This window comes from Calliopsis andreniformis, chromosome 6, assembly GCF_051401765.1.
Source record: "Calliopsis andreniformis isolate RMS-2024a chromosome 6, iyCalAndr_principal, whole genome shotgun sequence".
In the NCBI taxonomy this organism is placed as follows: domain Eukaryota; kingdom Metazoa; phylum Arthropoda; class Insecta; order Hymenoptera; family Andrenidae; genus Calliopsis; species Calliopsis andreniformis.
Genome location: NC_135067.1, coordinates 22,901,545 through 22,921,713, shown reverse-complemented (window position 1 = coordinate 22,921,713; position 20,169 = coordinate 22,901,545). Strand labels below are relative to the sequence as shown.

The following is a 20,169-nucleotide window of genomic DNA, read 5'->3' as shown; positions in this document are numbered from 1 at the left end:
GACTCAAAGGAACCAGTAACGATATGAATCAACGAGTCGCGTGCTCGCGGTAAAAAAACGCGTGGCCATCGAATTGGCCGACGATCAGATGCTCTATTTGCGGTCGAAGAATATTTCGCCGAGACTGTGGTCGACCCAAGGATCGGTTCCCAAAGAATCGCCAAACTATTTCTGTAAGCTGTGACACGATACGAAGCGACCTCCTCGCGTCCCGTGACGTGCCGCGCACACGTGGGGCATCCTACGCAACCAATGACTCTGTTACATCCGGCCTTCACCTGCTCCCTGTTTTCGTTGTCAATACGTGAGAAATACCGATGCATTTCGTACTATGTTATGCGAACGATTACAACTCCGTCGGACTGTTTCGGCAAAACAATACGTAAACGTATTGCTATTATCCTTTGCTATTATCCTTTTCTTTCGCGTACACACTTCTAAATTTAATTAAAGTGTGCTTTAACATTTTAAAAGATCAAGATCCCTTAAGATCGATTTCCGCCGCTCGAGACGACCGCCCGTCTAGTTCGCACGTAACAATTCGATCGCTCGAGTCCGATCAGCTGTTCGCGTCGCTACAATAGCTAACCACGTGGTCCCTTACTATCACTAAGTTGATGCATGCCAAACTGTCTTTTTCTAGACACGAACTTTGTTGCCTCACGTTTTGGCTATCACACACTATGCATGCTTTTACTTTTTCAGACTTCTTTATTTTTTTAACGCAGATTCAGCTGTTAATAGAGAGAACGATTTGCGTTATTTAATAAGACATTTATTCAGGATAACCTACTGGTAAGTTTCAGTAAGCATCAAAAACATATATGCATTGGAGATAATAAGTGCATAAAACATTTTTTGAGAGTACGAGTATCAAAAGCAAAAACTGAGACTTCAAGTTCACAGATCGATGAACGGTTATATCATTTCAATGCTTATCGCGCGAAGCACAAGTGACCGCGAATTTCTATACCTCGAGCAACGTGTTCCGCGAGTCATCCGATTACGCAACACAGTGCACCCATCGCGAACCCATGAATGCGCTGATATTCTCTTACTCGTTGTCGCGAACCTCCATTCTCGAAATTGTTGGTAGTCAGATTCTCGACCGTGAAACAAAGTCGAGGTCGACTAGACTCAAGGTTAGCTTTGCCTCGAACTTGTGCGCGTGCGTTATCGCGAGGGAAAAGCAGAGACGAAAGGAAATGTGTGGGCATGGTAGAACCAGAGGGAGAGAAAGGGAGAAGGTGGAAAGTGAACGCGCCATCGTTAAGACACGTAAATTCTCGCTGAAAATAGCGTCCAGCGATTGCAGTGGTCGATAGTTTGGTCAGTTTGGGTACTTACCTTTGGCATGGAGGCGGTTTTTCGAAGGTTGCTTTGTCCGCGCTAGCGCAACATTGAAGAATGACCAGGAACGCAAGGAACACAGCATTCAGCAGCCAATTCATCGACACGCAGCCCATGCAGCTCGGGGCCATTTTCTCGTTAAAATCCGATCTCCCCTTGATGCGATCGCCCCTCTCCGATTTATCACTTTGTTCTTTTTATCTGCGCGTGCGTTGATCGACAGAGAAAAGAACTTTCAGACTAACGCTGAGTTTCTTTTACAAATCTTCTGCCTTTTCTTTCACTTCGCTCGAAAAATCGCGAGCTCACAACTGTGTCTCGTGGTTAATAAATTCGTCGATAGTTTTTTTGCAGACTTTTTGCACCGGAAAGATCTTTTCCTCGTTTTTCTCCTTCTCTAGTTTTCAGTGTTCTGTTCTTCCTTCTCGTTTCTTTTCTCACTTCCCTTTTTCCTTTCTCCCTCTCTGCCCCTCACCCGCATTCAAAACTCTTTATATTATTCTAGTTCTCGCCTGCCTGCTCTTTTTTCCACATATTATCTCTGCTTTTCACTTTTTTGGTTTCTATATGGTTCGTTAGCAATTCGGAAAGAACGAGACGCGAGATGATATCGAGTTTCCTTACTTTTTGGTGATCGGTTGCGGTTGCGGACCTTCCGACTTTCGCAGCCTGCGAGGCGGTCTCAGCTCCAGCAACAAGGCCGCATCTTCCCTGCAACATACAATTTTAAAGCCTGATTAGATTAGATTAGATACAACTTTCATCGTCGCAAGATATAAAATCAATGAAAACTGATTATTCTATCTATAATCAGTGATTACTAATATAATTCCATTTCGATGTAAGTAAAAATCTGAACCTTTAGATAATAAATCTATGTTATTTACAAACTTCACTCAATTTTGTTCCCAACTATTTCCTTCTTCCAAGAACGAATAATGAAGAGAAACACGCTAACTGCGTTCGATCGATTGACAAAGGAATCAAGTTGAGAATTTCTTCTTTCACTTGGCGCGAATCTCGCTCGCAACATGAACATGCTCGCGGCATATGAGTCTAGCCGCGTAGACAGCCGGGGATGGACCGAAATAAAAACTGACGAGTATGCTCCCGTGATTTGTCGCCGTCGCGTCGTGGGGATCGACAGCAGGCGGATTTCATTCGCTCGTAATTGCGCAATCGCTTCCGAAACGGTGAGATTCGAGCGGACCAAACTTGCCACCGACACGAGACATCAACTGCAATCCTCTAATTAAATAGATATCCTACGCAATTCCTGTTTGGTCAAGTGCATGGCCAATCAACCAATACTTTACTTTACGTTATATGAAAACCAACACTTGGTTCGAAAACATATTCCTAAGAGATGTCAGTCAGTGAACATGATGACACAAATGAGGCTTTGATGTCAGTACATCTAAATGATATCAGAATTCAATGAGAGTGAAACTGTGAACAACTGCGAATGCTCAGTGTTATGCTCAGTGTTATGCACAGAGTTGATTCATCTGTAATCGTGAGAATGTCATTTGCATTAAACCGATTTGTCAACTGAAATCTCTAAAATGTTTCACAATATTACACAAATTTTTAAATTTTTAACTGCCAAATATTCAAATTTTTAAATTTTTAAAGGTCAAATTTTTAAATTTATAACGTTCAAATTTTCAAATTTGTAACGGTCAAATTTTCGAATTTGTAACGGTCAAATTTTCGAATCTTTAACGGACAAATTTTCAAATTTGTAACGGTCAAATTTTCAAATTTTTAACGGTCAAATTTTTAAAATTCCTTCAAAAATATGAGGTCTACTAGTCCCACGTTAATGGTCAATAAAGGAAACTATCAAAGGAAGAGAAAGGCGCGGGTGTACCATTAACAGGACGAAATGGGACAAGACCGAGAGACGGTCGTTCTATTCGCGGCTTTCAATGGATGGCTAAGCTTTTGACACAATGATTAGACGAAAATAGTAGCGACACTTGTTACTACCAGTTGCTCGACGCCTAAACGAACTTTGTCTCCCTTTGTGGCAGAAGGAAAAACTAATGGCGATTCGAAAGCTTGGAGTTTATTCGCGCACAGTCCACCCACCAAACCGATTTCATTTGACTCGGAAAACTAATGAGCACTCTAGTCGATGGGATTAATTGATGATCTTCCACGCGATACTGGCAATATTATCAGTACATTAGGAAAACCCAGGTAGGTAAATTTCCGAGTCATCAACGCGAAAGCTGGTGAGCAATGCGAACTAATCGACGAGAATATATTACAGCGGCGATTCGCCAGATTAAATAACAAACTAACCACGATTTCGAGAACGCACAAGGGTCATCAAATTAAACGTATGTTCAGAGCAACAAATGGGTGGAAATTTTTTAACCTCTTTGGCCTCAAAGACACAGATAATGGCACTCAAAGAAACTGTAACAGATTCCAATCTGTCAATGACTTGTTCGATAGAGAGTACACTGTTCAAACTAATACAGTAAATTAAGGCATCTTACGACTATATAAGTAATCTAAGCTTATTTAACAGAGAATGAATAAACATAAAAAATAAAAAAAGAAACCCCCGTGCACCTCCTGACGGTTAATCTTACTTGATGGTTAATCTGTCTTGAATAATGTACATATATACCTGTTCTTTTACCATACGCTTTTCATCCATAAGTAAGAAAACATGTAAAAGCCCAAGCTCCAATGATAAGTCCTTGCTTTCTCTTATCCAACAGGTCGATGCCAAGGTCCAGATCGGATTTTGTCCGACAGTGAATTTACATCTGATTGGAGACAAAGACGTTTCGTCTCGAAGTAAGAGGTGAATGTAAATGACTTGATCGCGACGAAGACGAAAAAATCGATAAGCGAACAAAATTGAGGCGATCTGAGCGACAGGCAAGGGACGACCGTCTCGCGTCTCGCGTCTGCGCTCCGAAGATAAACGGCAATGTTATCACACCACTGGAGGAGAGTGGCGTCCCATCAATGTATCCCGCTCCATCAAGAAGGAACACATGAAATTGCAGCCAGTGGCTGCCTATTTCCGTCGTTAAACGACAACGATTCACGTACGCGCGCGCGACCACGGCCCACGCGGACTACACGTGCGCTTGCTTCTATTCACTTTCGGTGCGAACAGTTCGTTCCACCAAATCTCTTCTCGAGCTGCTCTCTTCCCTTTCTCTACTTGTCGGTGATAAACACCAGTACATACGCGTTATCATACGCGCGACAGAATTAAACAATCATATAGCACATTCTCTCGCACCAATTGTCTCCAGCTGAAATCGTTCTTATGAAAAAAAATTGATAAAATTGAGCTGACGAAACGAGTCCCGATATTGCGTCACATTTCTCAACAAGGTATTGTTGCCCAGGTAAAGATATTTCTGACAAGGCAAAGGGATATTCTTGAAAATGTGTTCTAAAGATAGAAAGGTCTTTATCGAGATAGTAATCAGAAATGAAAGGAAAGGGAGCACAAACAGAGCTACTCTGTCTTGTTCCTTTTATACTTCTATAGAAGAAGAAAGAAGGTCTGAAAAGTCAAGTGTACACTACACACAAACTGAATAAAGCTGAATCGGCCAACAGGTTTTTGACTGCACTTTGTCAGCTTACTAAATGACAATCCTTAATTACGATCGGAAATTGAGACACAGGTTTCGAGTTCCAAGCCGTTTTGACCGCGCCACGATGAGTTCACTGTATCATTTCCAGCGAGCATAAATCGATCCTCCGATCCCAAGAACGTCGTGGACACGCGATAGCGTAAGATTATACATTTTCGGCACGAAAAGGTCGCCGTTGCAACGCAATACTTTCGTGCTCCGCGTACAATCCTTCTGTGTCTCTATTAATAATATCCTCCTTGCTGTTTCTTCGTCGCTTCGCGGCATCTCGCTCGCTCACTCCTTCACCGCCTATTATAATCTCTTTTTGTCTGTCGGTCTCACGTAAGCGGCGCATGAGTTTCAAAAAATCATCGTTTCGGAACGATCGTTTGAACTACACTGAAAATTTGGGCTTAATAGATCGGAAGAAGGAAGAATGAGAAAGACGTTTGTCGCCAATGAATATTAAGTACTTACGAGACGGGCCTATACTATCCCACCTATAAGGTCGACGATGAGATCGTGCACCTAATCGAAAGCTCCTCCTCAGCCCCTGTCGATCGGCAGGTGTTGGTTGCGATCGTCTGTCGAGGAGCGAGCAAGTGCTCTGCCGATCGAGGCGTCTCGAGCTCCCAGTTGCGTCTGACTCGTCTGAGCGTCCGTGTATCGCGCGTGCTTCCTCGAGCGGATCGGTTTTTTACAAAGAGAGAAAGGACGTTGGGAAACGCGGGAGGACTCGGCCCGAAGGGGAAGGTGGGAAGAATTTGGGCGTTCGGCTGATTGGAGCGTGCAGAAGGTGTGCAGAAGGTGTGCAGAAGGTGTGCACGGCGCACGGTGCGCCTCAAGAGCTGTGGACAACGACTAAGTCAGTCGAGGAGGCACGCGGCCGCTTTATGAGACCGATTATCCGCGCGCAAGGAACGAGCAAGCCAAGCCCCCGCCGATGCGAGACACGATTGGTCTCACGAGGGCCGTCCAACCGCTTCGTTGGTCCCTGACCAATACACGCCCAAGCGCACGGCCCGATTCAAATACAACCATCACATTCCCACTTTTTCTTCTGTCGACTCTCACTGACAAACTTCTCCTCCAATTTTCAAGGATTATTCTATTTAGTCGACAGAGAAAAATCAAATATAGCATGTACGATTCGAGTAGGAGAAGCCTTTTCTTGTCAATTCTTAGTACCCCTATCCCAGACTCGTATTTTATATTTTTTAGTATATATTTGATATATTTTATCATATAAGGAAATTTGTTTAAAAGTCAATCAAATACTTTTTCAAAAACTTGACATTTTGGCACATTGTTAAATATGAACATACATAAACCTCGGGAGTTCTGATGTTGATATCGTGCGTTAGGCTACACGACGATCTTGGTCGTATAATGGAAAGAGACATCCCTGACAGAAAGGTAAAGACAATAAAATAAAGACAAATAGAAAACAGTTAACTTACCGAATTACGAGGCGATGAGAAAATAATATATTGACAATAAGTAAATTGTGTACTGATTTCAGCAGATAAGACTTGATACCTTGATTGGATAAAATCGAGAAATTACTTGATTGACTGCCAATGGCGAGATCAAAGTACAAAAAGCAATTACAAAGGAATTCTATAAATTAATTCCAGTGGATAATCAACGAGGATTCTGTCAGCGAACAATTCATGAATCGTCAATTGCTGCATTTCAATGAGCACGTTTTCGTTATCCCGGAGATAGGATCTATCGCAACTGATTTTCAAGTGGTTTTCGTCTAGCTTCAAGTAGGACGCGCGTCACAGTCCGCTGAAACCGCGATATCGAAAATACACCTGGCTTCAAGGTCTGTTGTCTTAAAAAGAAAAAAAAGAACATTATTTGTCCGAACTGCTTTCGTCTCCTGATCGTTGTTAACAACGAGAAGAGTAAAAAATAATCAGAAGCCTTTAAAATTAATAGATTATACAGGCTATCTTGAAACTGCCGTTGTTCTATAGATGTATAACCGCTTCATCATTTTCAACTATTGATAAAAAATGAAAGAATTTGAAGACTCACATCCGTGAAAGCAATTCGTGGTAAAGTAAGGTTCGTCGAATCGAAAATCCATCATATTTGATATTCGTCAGAGATTACGTACGGAAAAATGTCACTGTTATCACGTATCACTCATTCGACGCAATTAATTGCCGATTCTCACAAAACAATGCCCACCACGGGCGGTCAATTAACTTACCAGTAGTGACGTGCATTTCGATTGACGCATCAAATTTCCCTTTAAGTAAAAAAGCATGCGTGGAAGAACGAAAGCAATGGTATTGAGACAACAGATAACGCATCCCCCCTCCTGCATTTTTTTATCTTTCACGTCCAATGCAAGTTTTCGTTTCGCTGTCAGAGCAACTTTTCCTCGAATGTCGCAAAATGTATGAGAAAGTAGGCCAGGAATCGATGAATTCGAAATAGAAGACGCACGAAGAACGTCAAAACGAATGGAAAGGATGGGAAGGGACGAGAAGAGAAGAGAAGAGAAGAGAAGAGAAGAGAAGAGAAGAGAAGAGAAGGAGCGCAAAGGGAGCAGAGGCAAGTGGTTGGTAGGCAGCAATTGCGCGTAAGGCGCTTTCGTATTTAATCGCGTTAAAACGTCGCGGGCCGAGCGGTCGAGTCGCTTCAGCCACAATCATTCTATTGGCTATTTTTAGGCGGAAATAGGTCGGTACAGGGGGATTGGAGGGGTATTCAAACAGCATGCTGAATGGTTTCTGACGATGATCGGCTGATGCGCGGGGCCTTGTGTTTCCGGGCGCTAAAAACGTCGTCAACTCGACGATCAGACGTGGACACTTCCAAAACAAGTTCACGATCTCGAACTTGCCGAGGGAAGGGTCCCATCCAGAAATTCCTGCGTAGGTGGAACGCGTCGAAATATTACTACACGATTCTCTCTAACGAGCATTCTACGACGGTTGGTATCTTGCTTTTAACTCCTTCGAGGTGAGCAGACATCCCGTTATTATAAAAAAATTCCATCGGGGCACAATGAGCCTCTGGTGGTAATTGTCGACACACCGCCACGGTCGAACACGAAAAGTCGAAGCGAGTTAATTGCCAGCCGCGTAATGAGACAGTGTCGCTATTAGATAATTCAGGTAAGTATGCGCGTTTTATGCGCTGCCGTTTTAACAGCGCTGCACAGCTGCGCCGCGTGTGCTTGGGAACACGCATTGCGAGACAATTGAGATGCATGGCCGGGAAAACGATGACGTATCTCTTATTATTATTTCAGGTAAAGCGGAAAACCAAAGCAATAATAGGAACCGACTGATCGATGAAAGGAGAAAGGATGTATTAGCAGAACTGCCTCAAGTCTCCCTCAAGTCTAGACACTGAGGAATGGACGTTGCAGGCGAATTTTTACACGACAATGCGTGCAAATCGAGCAAAAACGACGAACGTCTCTGAAGATATCGACATATGGTTACGCAATGCTAGACGATTACGCGGCTAACCATTTGCGCGGAACACAACTCATCGATACTCGGATATCAGCGACAGAGACCGTTCGTCTTTGCCGCGGATCCGGTTCAATAATTGTCCTTCTATACAGCCCGCGAGGAACCATCTCTTACCTAACGATCAATCGCTTCGATCAAAACAGGATTCAATTCGGTCCCGCCTTGCTAAGCGATTCGCGCGGAAATCTTTAACGCTGCGTCATTACACTTTTTTCTAATCGATTTTAAATTCGAGCGCGCTTCCATACGTTCCCAACTTGTATTAGGTCAATCCATGAATTGTCAATCCTACTTATTTTAAGTAGGTATCTGTCATACTTGAATTCCAAGGAATGAGATTTTATTTAAAAAGAAGTTTAAATATTATTTGAGAATTTGAAAATAAACATAAAATATAAGTCAACATACGAATAATGAAATGTAATTTTAAATACTAATTAGTCATGGGAACTAATTTAGCAAATGGTCTAGGATTTACAACACGCAACAGACTTTCTTTGCGCACAAAGATACTTGATGCTTCAAATGTTTGAAATCAGAAAGCGATACTACAATGAACATTTGCATACCGGAAGATATATACACTGACCTTGAAACTGAGGGTCATAGTCTTGTTTCCGTATGTGGATCGAAACGTGGTATGAAAATTACAAAACTTTTAAACTACGTATGTACACATATCAGAACTGAATAAAATTGTCTTAATCTACTTTATGTAATACTCATTTAGATATATTTTCAAGTATGTTTCCTCCATCAGAAATTAAAATAATTAAAAAATTCATGAAAAATCATAGTAGATCATTTGAAAGAGATAAAGAGACAAGATAGCAAACAATTCCTGGAAATGCTACATTCCAGTGTCTTGCCCATGCAACCGTGAAGAAACATAAAAGACAATACGGGCACAAATTATCCGCAAAACGTTTCAGGCGACTCGGTTTAAGAATCAATTATTCCATTTTTTTTACATAATCGTAAAATTCCGAAAGAATGTAGCGATAACTTATCGCAGCTCGATATGCATTACTGATACTCTTTTCGTCAGAATTTTTGAGTACATATAGAATTCCTTCAACATGCATAGAACATTATCTCGTTTTACTGGTTGCTTTCTGTTTTTCGAATGCTCGATCGTGATTTTAAGTAAGATATGTAAACATGTAAAAAATAGAGTTACGGCGCAACTGTGTTGGAAACAGATTTATACAATGCCCTTCTGCTATGTTAACATGGTCCTAAGTACAGCTATATTTCCATCGCTAACGACGTAAACACAAAATGAGTCTAAATTGACGTAGCTCTTTTGCATTTTAGTTATTATGCAGTCAGAGTCAATTACACTTGATACATAGCCTTGAGATACCCTAAGGTCGTTCAAAATATCATCCAAATGTCTTGAAACATTTTAAAGTTAGTTCGAGCTGTACCTGCGCATTACTACTAGTAGTGCTGCCATCTTCTGGTAGAATAATGTAACAAGATGAACAGTAACAGTTACTGGTAGGTAATGATAATCATTACAACCTCGTCGATAATGTAGAAACATGAAACAACCGTCGGTAATATGAATTATCCAATAAAGTAGAAAAATGCAATTATATCTTTACGATCCTTTAGTTATGGCGTCACATTATTGACTTTAGCCCTCAAAAGTGACTAGCATATGTGCACTCCGGCACGTAGCCTCAAAATTTCCAAGTATCGTGACTAAAGTGGATGCCTACCGGGCTAAAAACGTACGCACCAATCATAAGCTACAGAATGATGCAATACCTTCGTCAATCGTTTCGTGGAAACATACCAACGCAGGACTCTGTAGTCGACAAATGTAAATTTTGAGCGATCGTTTCAACGATTTTTTTTAGTTATTCTTTTTTCTTGGACTTTGAATACTTTAACTATTCTAAGTAACACAAATATGTAACAAGACATATGTATATTAATAGTGAAATTTGACTTACTAAAAGAATTCAATATTCAGATCCTGAAATTTATGAAATACAAAATACAGGAGAAAAATAAGGCGAAAGAAAAATAAATGTATTCGGTTACGATTGTCAAACTTCGACAAAGAGAGATTGGAATGCAAGATAGTGAGATTCAATTCGAGGGAAGTGGCCGTGAAAATTTTTCTCGTAATTATGGTTCATTCGTCGATAAAGTTTAATCGCAATGATTCTAATAGCCGGAGGGTCGACTAGTTGAGAAGGAACAAAATAATGAAACGCAATTGCGCCAGCCTTCAATCATCTTATTGTGGACTCTGACGTCAGATGACGCACTAACCAATCTGCGTTCGCGTAACGACGAGCCCTCGCAAAAATCGACGGAGAGAGCGTATCACGTCAACTTCGTCAATTTTAATGATCCGTGTCTCTGCATAGAGAATTCGATAACGTTTGACCTTACGTAATGACAAGTCATCATCCGCGCTGCTGGAGTTTAAAGGTTGTTTAATGTCTTGCAGAGAACACTTAGGATTTGAATTTTTTAAAGTTTAAGTTTATAGATCAGCACGAAAATATATGCGCTACGTCTAGATTTAAATCATTCAAGTCAAGTTTACCTCTCCCTTGTTTTTTTTAAGTCTTTTTTAATTGAGACCTTCAGGTTATCAGGATAATTACTAATAAAATTAATAAATAAATAATTCGAGGTACGGTTAAATAACAATCGATGCAGGTGCATGTAAATCGAAATCTAGGCCAGTGACAGAACAAAATAGAGCTGCCAACTTTTATACGAATATCGCATAGAGATGCGAGGAGAGCCTCGGTCGAGGTTCCCTCTGTCGCGGCCGTTTTAACTCGCGTGACGTTTCTCACGCACCTCTAAATCGTCGCGTGTACCTCAAATACTAACCTTAAGCTACTTACGTGTCTATTCACATTTTCCCCATAGGTTATGAAGTAACAAATTTTTCACTTGTATTATGCTCTATTTTAAAGTGACAACAGGTACTCTAAGATGAAAAAGACAAAACTTTAGTCATTAAAATGCTCCAGTCACGCTATTAATTGTGCCACCATAAAAAGAATAGTGAACCGACTTCTGTGGTCTGTTCATTCAATTCTAATTTCAACGACAAGTAATCCATCTATGTAGCTACTGTATTTGAACCTTTTTTTGCTATTTGATTCGATATTTGAAATGACGTTAATATTTATAATCTATCGAGGAATAGCAAGTACTGTAGTGAAATTTTGATAACTATTCTGAAAATTATTGTAAATTCTATAATACACGATTTTACGAAGTAAAAGATTCGTCACGAATGAAATTGCAACGTCAGGTCGCGAAGTCGCATCATACCATACGAGACTGTACAAAGTCTTGTAACGCAGCGCGTCTTATTACGTCATAAATGTTAAAATAACCTGCTTCTCGCTAGATGATCGGAGTTTCGATATGAACAAATAATATCACTGTCAAAACATACTGGAACAACAACCGGATTACAGTAATCCTTGAACACAAGTATTCCTGCTTGAATACTAAACACCGATTCAAGAACAGTACATGAGATAACCGTGCGTAACACACGAAGAAATATTAGAATGGAAATCCTTCTAAATTAGAGATTCGAGGAATGGAATATTAGGAAGAGAATCATTAAGTGACGCAAATACTCAGTAATTCGAATAATGTCTCTACGCGTGGACGATTGAGAACCACTGACGATCGAGCCCCTTGGTCGATGACCGGTCGAACCAATCGCGAGTCGTCTCAGAACCAACGCCTACGAATGCGACCAATCAGAGTTCAAGCTTGCCGAAGGCGCGTCGTACCAATCCGCTTTCTCCTCGATAGACAGGCAGGCAGACTAGCACATTTGTTGACACTTCGCACGGCCGTTCAATTGCACCAATTGAACTAATATTATAAAATACAAATGACGACAAGCACTAAAGCGTTAACTGGGAAATGGAATGGGAAATGGGAAATGGGAAAAGCTTGTAGCAACTTTAAAGATCTTCATCCGATGATTGAAATTAAAGCGAACTTGGCGAAGACATATTTTATGGCTTCGAGTATTTGCTAGAGGGACAACAGCTCAGCAAATCTAATAATATCATTTAGTCGACCCTCTAACTCATTTTGAAATGAATTCTGGCAGCATTTCAATTGTGACACTGCCATACTAAATGTTCCCTGCGTTACTTAAGATACAAACGATATCTCACTCGAATCGATATATGTCGCGTTGATCGATATTGCCTACGACGTTCAACGATCGACTTTTTCCCGTCTTCCTAGATAACTGTCAAAAAACAGAAAATTCATCGTGTCCTTCCGTCAATCGATACATAAATTTTCCACGCTAGTAACCACAGGAGACATCAAACTTGGACCACATTCCGATGTGACCCTGTGAGTAAACGCGCGCAAAATACTAACTACTAAATTGAAGGTTGTGCTTGGCTTTTCTATTCGTTCGAATACGAAAACAAATATACCTTCTCAATGATCCATTTGATAATAGTATAGCCACGTGCGAGCTACACTATCTTCTGTTTGATCGAGAGTCGATCTAAATTTCAGACAAATGTTTCACAATAGATAACACTGAAGAATAATTAAACGCATGAAAAATATTTAGCATAAATCGTTACATAATTTCGCCCAAAGAGACAATGACAAATATATGCAAAGCGAGTTACGAAGAAGCAATTGACTTTCCCGTGAACGTTGGAAAACACGTGTCTACAGTGGTATTATAAAACCTTGGAAAAAAAAAGTAAAACTGAACATTCATTTATCACGCGTGCGCGCGCCCGTGTCTAAACCTACCTTCTTTGTCTAATCCACCGTTGGTTGCACCAGATGGAAGAAAGAGATAGGGTCAACACGCACCAAAGTCACTTACAACCCCCCCACCCACCGTTCCGACGCACAGTTTATAAAAAGAGAGAAAAAAGAAATAATCGCAGTCGAAGAACATATACAGTCTTAGAGGTAAACTCACACGCGAGACGATACGAACACTGTGTGCGTGAATGTACGTGTGGCAAATTGAACCGATAATGACGAAATTAATCGGTTCGTTGCAGAGTAACGAAAACGTGATCACGGTGCCGCGTTACGTATGTGACTGACCGAGAGTATCCCAGAGAACCTCCACACCGTTCAGGCACTCTCACTCCTTCTTTCTTTCTCTTTGTTCCCTCTCTCTTCCATTTTACATACACGTCTGCTGTCAGTCTGTCTGCGTCTCTTTCTCTCTATCCCTCTCTCTATCCCTCTCTCTCTCTCTACTCGTCTCCCCTTCCCGTCGCACACTTGCCAAATCTCTCACTGCATTTGGGGAATCTCCATTCTTTCGATAGAGACAAATATAACTGATCGCGCCTCTGCATACGTTTAACGAAAATACGACAATCTGTTCAGCTGCTGCCTGGAATCGTGAAAATGAGCTTATTATCGCAAGGATGAGGGGTTAGGACGAAAATAGATGGGTCAAAGAACGACAAACAGAGGAAACTTTTTATGGAAACTACCATTTCCTTTAACTCTTTTTTCTTTCTTTATTCTTTAGTCTTTTTGTGGTGAGCCCCCAAACGTCACGACCTAGACACACTGTAACCCAGTATGAACTGGTTGTATCAACTTGTGTGTGTGTACGCATCGTGGCGGCTGGCCAGACATGTCGAGTTTACGCGAAGATCAACGAAAACTACCGAAGTTTAGCCACGTGTCTACCGAGCAAATCATTCACTCTTTTACCTGCCGACTTGTGCGTCGACCATGCTGTAAATACCCAAATCGTTTCCATAGTTTCAGTTTCAGATATTGAACATCTGGTTCAATATGGAAATTAATACAAGTCATTTTGTGGCACCTTAACGTATGTACCTTCAAAGGTAGGAATGAAATATACAATCTAACTCAAAACGCACATAGTACGGTCTGAAAAAGTATATGATGTTCGCAGTTTACTATTACGAAGAATTTCGTTTCCACTAGCGAAACGAGTAATTCTACAAAGAATTAGAGCCTACCTGCAGAATAAATACACAATACATTTGAAACAACCGAGAATTTCCGAATCGCTACGAAAGAAACCGAAGATACCACGTGTCGTATGATTGTGTTACACTGCCGAGTGCGATCAGCACGAGTGTGCCCCCTGTGATAGCGATAGATTAATCGGTACCTAATAAACGCACAATTGACCTCATATTTTTTAATAATACTTGATGGATTTAACGCATGGATCCGTCCCCAGTTGAGCGCGAGATTAAACATGCCTCCCCTAATCGACTCGAGGAATGTTTCAACGATGAGCTCGAGAGGAGAACAATGACAATCGATATTTTTCTTCCTAACGAAATACATCATCGGAAGAATCGATCCACTTGTTATCTCTTGATCAACGATAAAACTTGCGTTCAAGGTGGAAAAGATTGAAAACCGATAGTTAAGTGATTGAGAATATACTTTATAAAAATAATAAGAGACTTGTAAAAATATGTATAGTTATTCGGATACGACAGGTGATTCTATGTTTTCCAAATGACAATGAAAATGAATTCTACGTACCGTTCCAGTGACCTTATCACGCACGTTTTCGAAGCGACTTTAACCTCGACACTATTCCATCGAAGAAAAAACTGCAGGCAACACGAGTCACGACGAACATCACCGTTTGTAATCACTAGTGAAAACGCTATCGTTTCGCGAAACAATATCCACCGCACACTACTCAAATTCGTGAACCGGCTACACTATGACGCAAAGGAATGGCGTGCACGTCGAATACCGCACTGTCTCCGTATACACGTGACTTTCTTCGTCGCAGTGACAGCGTCCGATATCGCTTGTCAGTAGGGTAACGTTAGAGGTTAGGTACGGTTGTTTCACAGTTCCTCTTACGTTCGATTCGATTCGATACGACTTGGAAGGTTCGCGATGCTGAGGCAGGGAATCGCGCGTGTTAGGTTATGACATCGTTTTAGTCGAGGGAAACCGTTCAGTGAAATGTAAAAATGCTAGACAAAAGAAAGACAGAGGCGGGAGAGTGTACGCCACTGGGAACGAACGAGCTGGCGCGACCTTCGAAGAGGTACGAACGCTCCGACGTCCAATCGCTGACTAACGCACCGGCATGAATCGGACTAGGCTTTATGGCCCCCTCTGTCCTCACTTATTGCTGCTAATTATGCACTTGCGGCAACCGATTGCGGGACTCTTCTTGCCTGCCTTTTAACCCTAATTTCTCATGTCTAATAATTAAACGAATACAGTTCTAATTTTAAGCAACAAGTGAGCAGGCATTGTTTCTCTTTACGTACAATTTCATAGAGTCGAATATCTTTAAACTGATTGTTCAACGCTCGGTGTAAACTGTGCGTTAAATGTCTGTTTTAGAAACGAAAATTCCGCCTGTTAACAGTTTTTTTCCCCATACTTAAAGGGTTAATAGAGTCTATCGAACTGGTAACCCTTTGTTTGCAGCAGGGGTTCTCAACCTCTGAAAAGTTTCACGAGATATGTCCAGTGAAACAAATTCGACGGCTATCCACATAGCCTTCGATTTTCGAAGACGTCTTTTCTAAATCAGTTCCGTAGCTATTTTCCTATCCAATCGAAACAGAAAACATACGGACCTGATAATTTTAGTCGTTATTAGTCCTTCTAATCGTCTATGTTCGATTGAAATAGTTCGATCATCCGATAAAAGCAAATCGGTCTACAGAGTGATAACATTCCATGTTGGCGTGATTTTGCGTAGCTAACTTGCCAACCGATTTTCATAATGCGACACAGTTACGTGATCCGATAATGCGCGCGGCGATAGCAATTCCCCATATTAGGAATTCGTTACTGAGAAAACTCTATTGTTATGGGGACTGTTAAGGGAATCATTTCTTTATATCAACTTCTTGTGGCCGACTTTGCACGTCACTGGAACAACGATATCCATCGCGTGACGAATGATTTGAAATGAAAATACAGAAGCTACCGTATGCTATAGTAAAAACGTGTAGTGAACATATGAGCCCTGAAATAATTTTTAAAATTAATTTTGAAGAAAACAAAATCTCCTCTAAACTACTTCTACTTTCCATCGTCAAATTGAAAGATAGGAGTGATAATTGAAAAAAAATAATACAATTATAATACCCTCGGCAAGTGTTGCAAATGTATGAGATAACAATATTTTCAGTCGCGACTACGAAAATTTTTCCACGATTAAACGATTCGATCAATTGGTCGGGTCAACGAGAGCGGAGAATTACTCGGCTCCCAAGTACGTTGACACAGTGTCCCGAGTTCTTTTACGCGTACATGCTCACATCGTCTACATGTACACACGCGTGCGCGTAACACGAAAGTGTGATTTACTAGCGCCGACGACGTCCGATTGATTTAAAATGTCGCGCTGACCACTCACGTACGTTGAACTCCCGGACCGTACAAAGATAAGACAAGCTATTCTTATAGCGCGTCAATCGTTCGTTCACCATTTCGTAATTAATACGCATCGAAAAGTCCCGATTGGATAAAGCACACGCGCAGAGTCTTTGTTTTTGCACTGAATGTATTCTGACACGAAAGGGACTGTGATTGGAGCACGATTTTCATTTTATTTCGTAACAGTATGACTTATAGAATACTACGGACAACAATGAGTTTTTCGTTATGATAATACGAGGGAATCGTATCACTAGTAGGGGTAGTAAGTAGAAGGAAAATGTTAAATCGTGAAATATGAGTAGGAGTATGCAATTAATGGTCAATAATAATTCGTGGACTTACCGGGTTCCAGAAAGTTGATATCGATCAAATTTATCACTGATCGATCCACGATGACGGTGCAGTTGGTAACCTTGATTGGTGAGCTGCCCGCTGCAACTTAGGCAACGGCGAGCTCCTTGCCAAACAACCAGCATTACTAGACAGTTAAGCAGGAACGACCCTCGAGTGCTTCGTCTTTCAAAATCTTCATCAAACTTCAAAGTTTGATAACAACTGTGCCTAGAACACATTATTGCCCGTGCAAAATCAACTGAAAGCTCAAGGTCATCGAAAGTTACTTCTATCATTCCGTCTCTTATTTTCGCGCTTTAAACTGTAAGCACACGCCCTCTGTCATTCAAGCGAGGAAGTTAGCATAATTTATAGCCGTAAAAGTAATCTTCAGTAGAAAATAAAATTTAGTATACCTTTATTACAGTATTAGTATATCTCATATTTCGAGAAACGGAGAACGCATATTGCAAGTTTCAAGACTTTTTTCGAACTGTTCAAATAAAAAGGACGGTAATCAAAGAAATGTATGATGGGGGACAACTATTGGGTAGTCGGAAAAATTATTACGCATTTTGGTAGATGGCGTTAGTTCATTTTTGAAGTACTAGAGTTATTCGCATCTATGTTATTGCTATGTCATTTGACAGTTGACAGTTCCAGTTTCATTCTAAAAAACAATTGAGCGATTTGGTTGAGTTTTGAAGATTTTACAACAAGGGTAAGGTGAAAGACCAAACTGTGCATTTCCGCTATATTTTACTGTTTTACTTCCGTAAAGAGAAGAACGCGCGACAAGCGTGTGCAAAGTTGTGTAAAGTTTACGGTGGCAATGCTCTATAAGAACGTCAGTGTCAACGATGGTTTAAAAAATTTCGTGCTGGTGATTTTGATCTCAACGACACTCCTCGGTCAGGGAGACCCACCGAGGTTGATGACGACAAAATCAAGGCAATAATCGAGTTAAACCAACGTTATACGACACGAGAGATTGTAGAAACATTGAACATCTGTTATTCAAGCGTTCACCACCACCTGAAGAAGCTGGGATACGTGAGCAGGCTCAATATTTGGGTTTCGCATGAACTCAAATGCATCGTAACTTTTCCGACTACCTAATACTTAATAACCTTGAACGGTCATCGTTTCCTATTCTATAGGTATGGTTTAAACATGCTTTCAATGTCACACACGGAACTTCTACGTAACAAGTATTCCTAAAATGCATACACATTTGCACGTACTTACTAAATGCTTTAGGTCATGTCTCTGTAAATAGTTTCTTCTCACATATACCGCTTACCAAGTTACTATGAAGGTTACTATATAGGTTAATGTTTGCATTTTATGCATAAACGTTTGCTCAAAGTTCATTGGTCAACTATCTTATGTACTATTGTTCAATGTATGTCAATTAGTTAAGCTACAAAATGAAAACTGTGTTAAGAGTAGAATTTTATGTATGAAATTGAAACTACGAAAAAAGAGGAATTGACTATCGCAACATGTACCCAATCGAAATAACCTATCGCCATCGAAAATGCTTATTCATACGTCACTTACAAGTTCCTTTGTAGATAAACACTTGTTATAATAAGTTAGTAAAACATTGTATGCGTATGCACTGCCTTCGTCTAACTGCGATAAACTTTACTAGAGCTTCTTTGCGAATATATCCATACACTATAGTTTGCAGTTTTAATTTGAAATATATAACGAAAATACAAATCTGGTGATGCATCTATTCTATTCTAAGTCGAAACAATACATACATACAAACATATAACTATTATTGCAGAGGCGGAAATCGATGTAGGCGCTTGTGGATTCGTCATCCATATCAACTTCCTCTTTTCAAACTTTACGAACGATTACAGAAGCAAACATTCAAACACTTCGAATCCCGAGATTATCTGACCATTCAAATTACGAATGATATAAATAATGAATACGTAAACTTAACGCATAATTTCAAGTTGACAGATGAAATTGTTCAGATAAATTTTCATTACGTAACAAGATGATTAATGTCATTTGAGATGTTAAAAAAGCTTGTATATCTTGCTTACCTCGCAGACGTCAAGTGCACGCGATGGCGTCTTGAATATTCCACGCGGTCTTTGCGAAACAATTCAAGTCTCAGTCGGTATTATCACGCATCACAATTTCTAGCTTCCTATTGATTCACCACTGCTTCACAATTATGTACACTATATGCAGCATTCCATATTCACGTACGCACGAACGGTATCGATAACAAAATGAAATTTAAACAAAAATTTTTCTTTGAGAAATCGTGAAAATATAACGCAATATCGAGCACAGACGTTGTCCAGAAAATCATGAAGCGTTGAACTAATGCCCGCGGGGAATGTATTGATAAACAAATTACGGAAGGGGCGGTCGATGGGCGTTCTCGCAAAACCGTGTAGGATATCCACCGAGTTTCGCATGAACGATCTACACCAGCCGAGCTACTATTAGAGACTGTTGAGAATTGACAACTGCGCGCATGCGCTCACTCTTCCTTAGTTCCTATATTCACCGGGAAATATGAAATACCCCACCGCCTTAATTCTCGTTTAAGTCGTAAATAAACACGGAGACATTTACTAAAGAGATACACAATGTAAACGTACATAACTAAGATTTTCGCCGAGGATTCTATTAATATTCACGACAGAATATTTAGAACTTTATTTTATGACGATTGACACGCACAGATTGCGTAAATTGCATGTCTCTTTCATTATTACGTATCGCATGCGACTGCACATATCTCTGGCTGTTTATTAAGCAATGTGTTATTTTCTGATAATGAAATCATATTATCTAATGATGACATATGGGAGAAATTTAACGCAAAAATTATACTTGAACAAATAATTATCCACTTAACAAGTTCTGAACAGCTTGTAGTAAATAATTAAATATTAAAACAA

General features: G+C 40.4%; 2 protein-coding genes and 1 long non-coding RNA gene across 11 annotated transcripts in view; 2 read left to right on the top strand and 1 right to left on the bottom strand.

The window, feature by feature from the left end:
* LOC143181135 (trehalase) overlaps positions 1-19,650 on the bottom strand; it is a 29,530-nt gene extending 9,880 nt beyond the window's left edge. Inside the window, exons 1-3 of one of the 9 annotated variants that reach the window (XM_076381387.1) lie at positions 19,297-19,650; positions 17,237-17,455; positions 1,975-2,061 (exon numbers count right to left, since the gene is read on the bottom strand). In XM_076381387.1, the coding sequence (XP_076237502.1) occupies positions 1,975-2,061; positions 17,237-17,370 (221 nt within the window). In that variant the 5' untranslated portion in view covers positions 17,371-17,455; positions 19,297-19,650. Of the gene's footprint in view, positions 1-1,347; positions 1,857-1,974; positions 2,062-2,209; positions 2,400-13,267; positions 13,359-17,236; positions 17,456-18,790; positions 18,808-19,296 lie in introns of those variants that run through there. The other 8 variants (XM_076381382.1, XM_076381384.1, XM_076381389.1 and 5 more) reach the window with 8 other exon arrangements.
* Positions 7,975-9,176, top strand: LOC143180694 (uncharacterized). The gene is made up of 2 exons (XR_013002166.1): positions 7,975-8,107; positions 8,245-9,176. It is a non-coding gene; the product is annotated as an uncharacterized LOC143180694 (long non-coding RNA).
* On the top strand, positions 17,810-19,318 carry LOC143180200 (histone-lysine N-methyltransferase SETMAR-like). The gene is made up of 4 exons (XM_076379759.1): positions 17,810-17,814; positions 17,935-18,031; positions 18,080-18,280; positions 19,026-19,318. The coding sequence occupies exons 1-4, from the start codon at positions 17,810-17,812 to the stop codon at positions 19,041-19,043; spliced, it is 321 nt and encodes a 106-aa protein (XP_076235874.1). The 3' UTR covers positions 19,044-19,318.
* Positions 19,651-20,169: the final 519 nt, after the last annotated feature.

Bases quoted from the DNA above. Each gene is read 5' to 3' on its own strand.
- LOC143180200 (XM_076379759.1), top strand. The intron at 18,032-18,079 runs GCAAAGTTGTGT...TAAGAACGTCAG, and splicing joins AGAACGCGCGACAAGCGTGT to TGTCAACGATGGTTTAAAAA.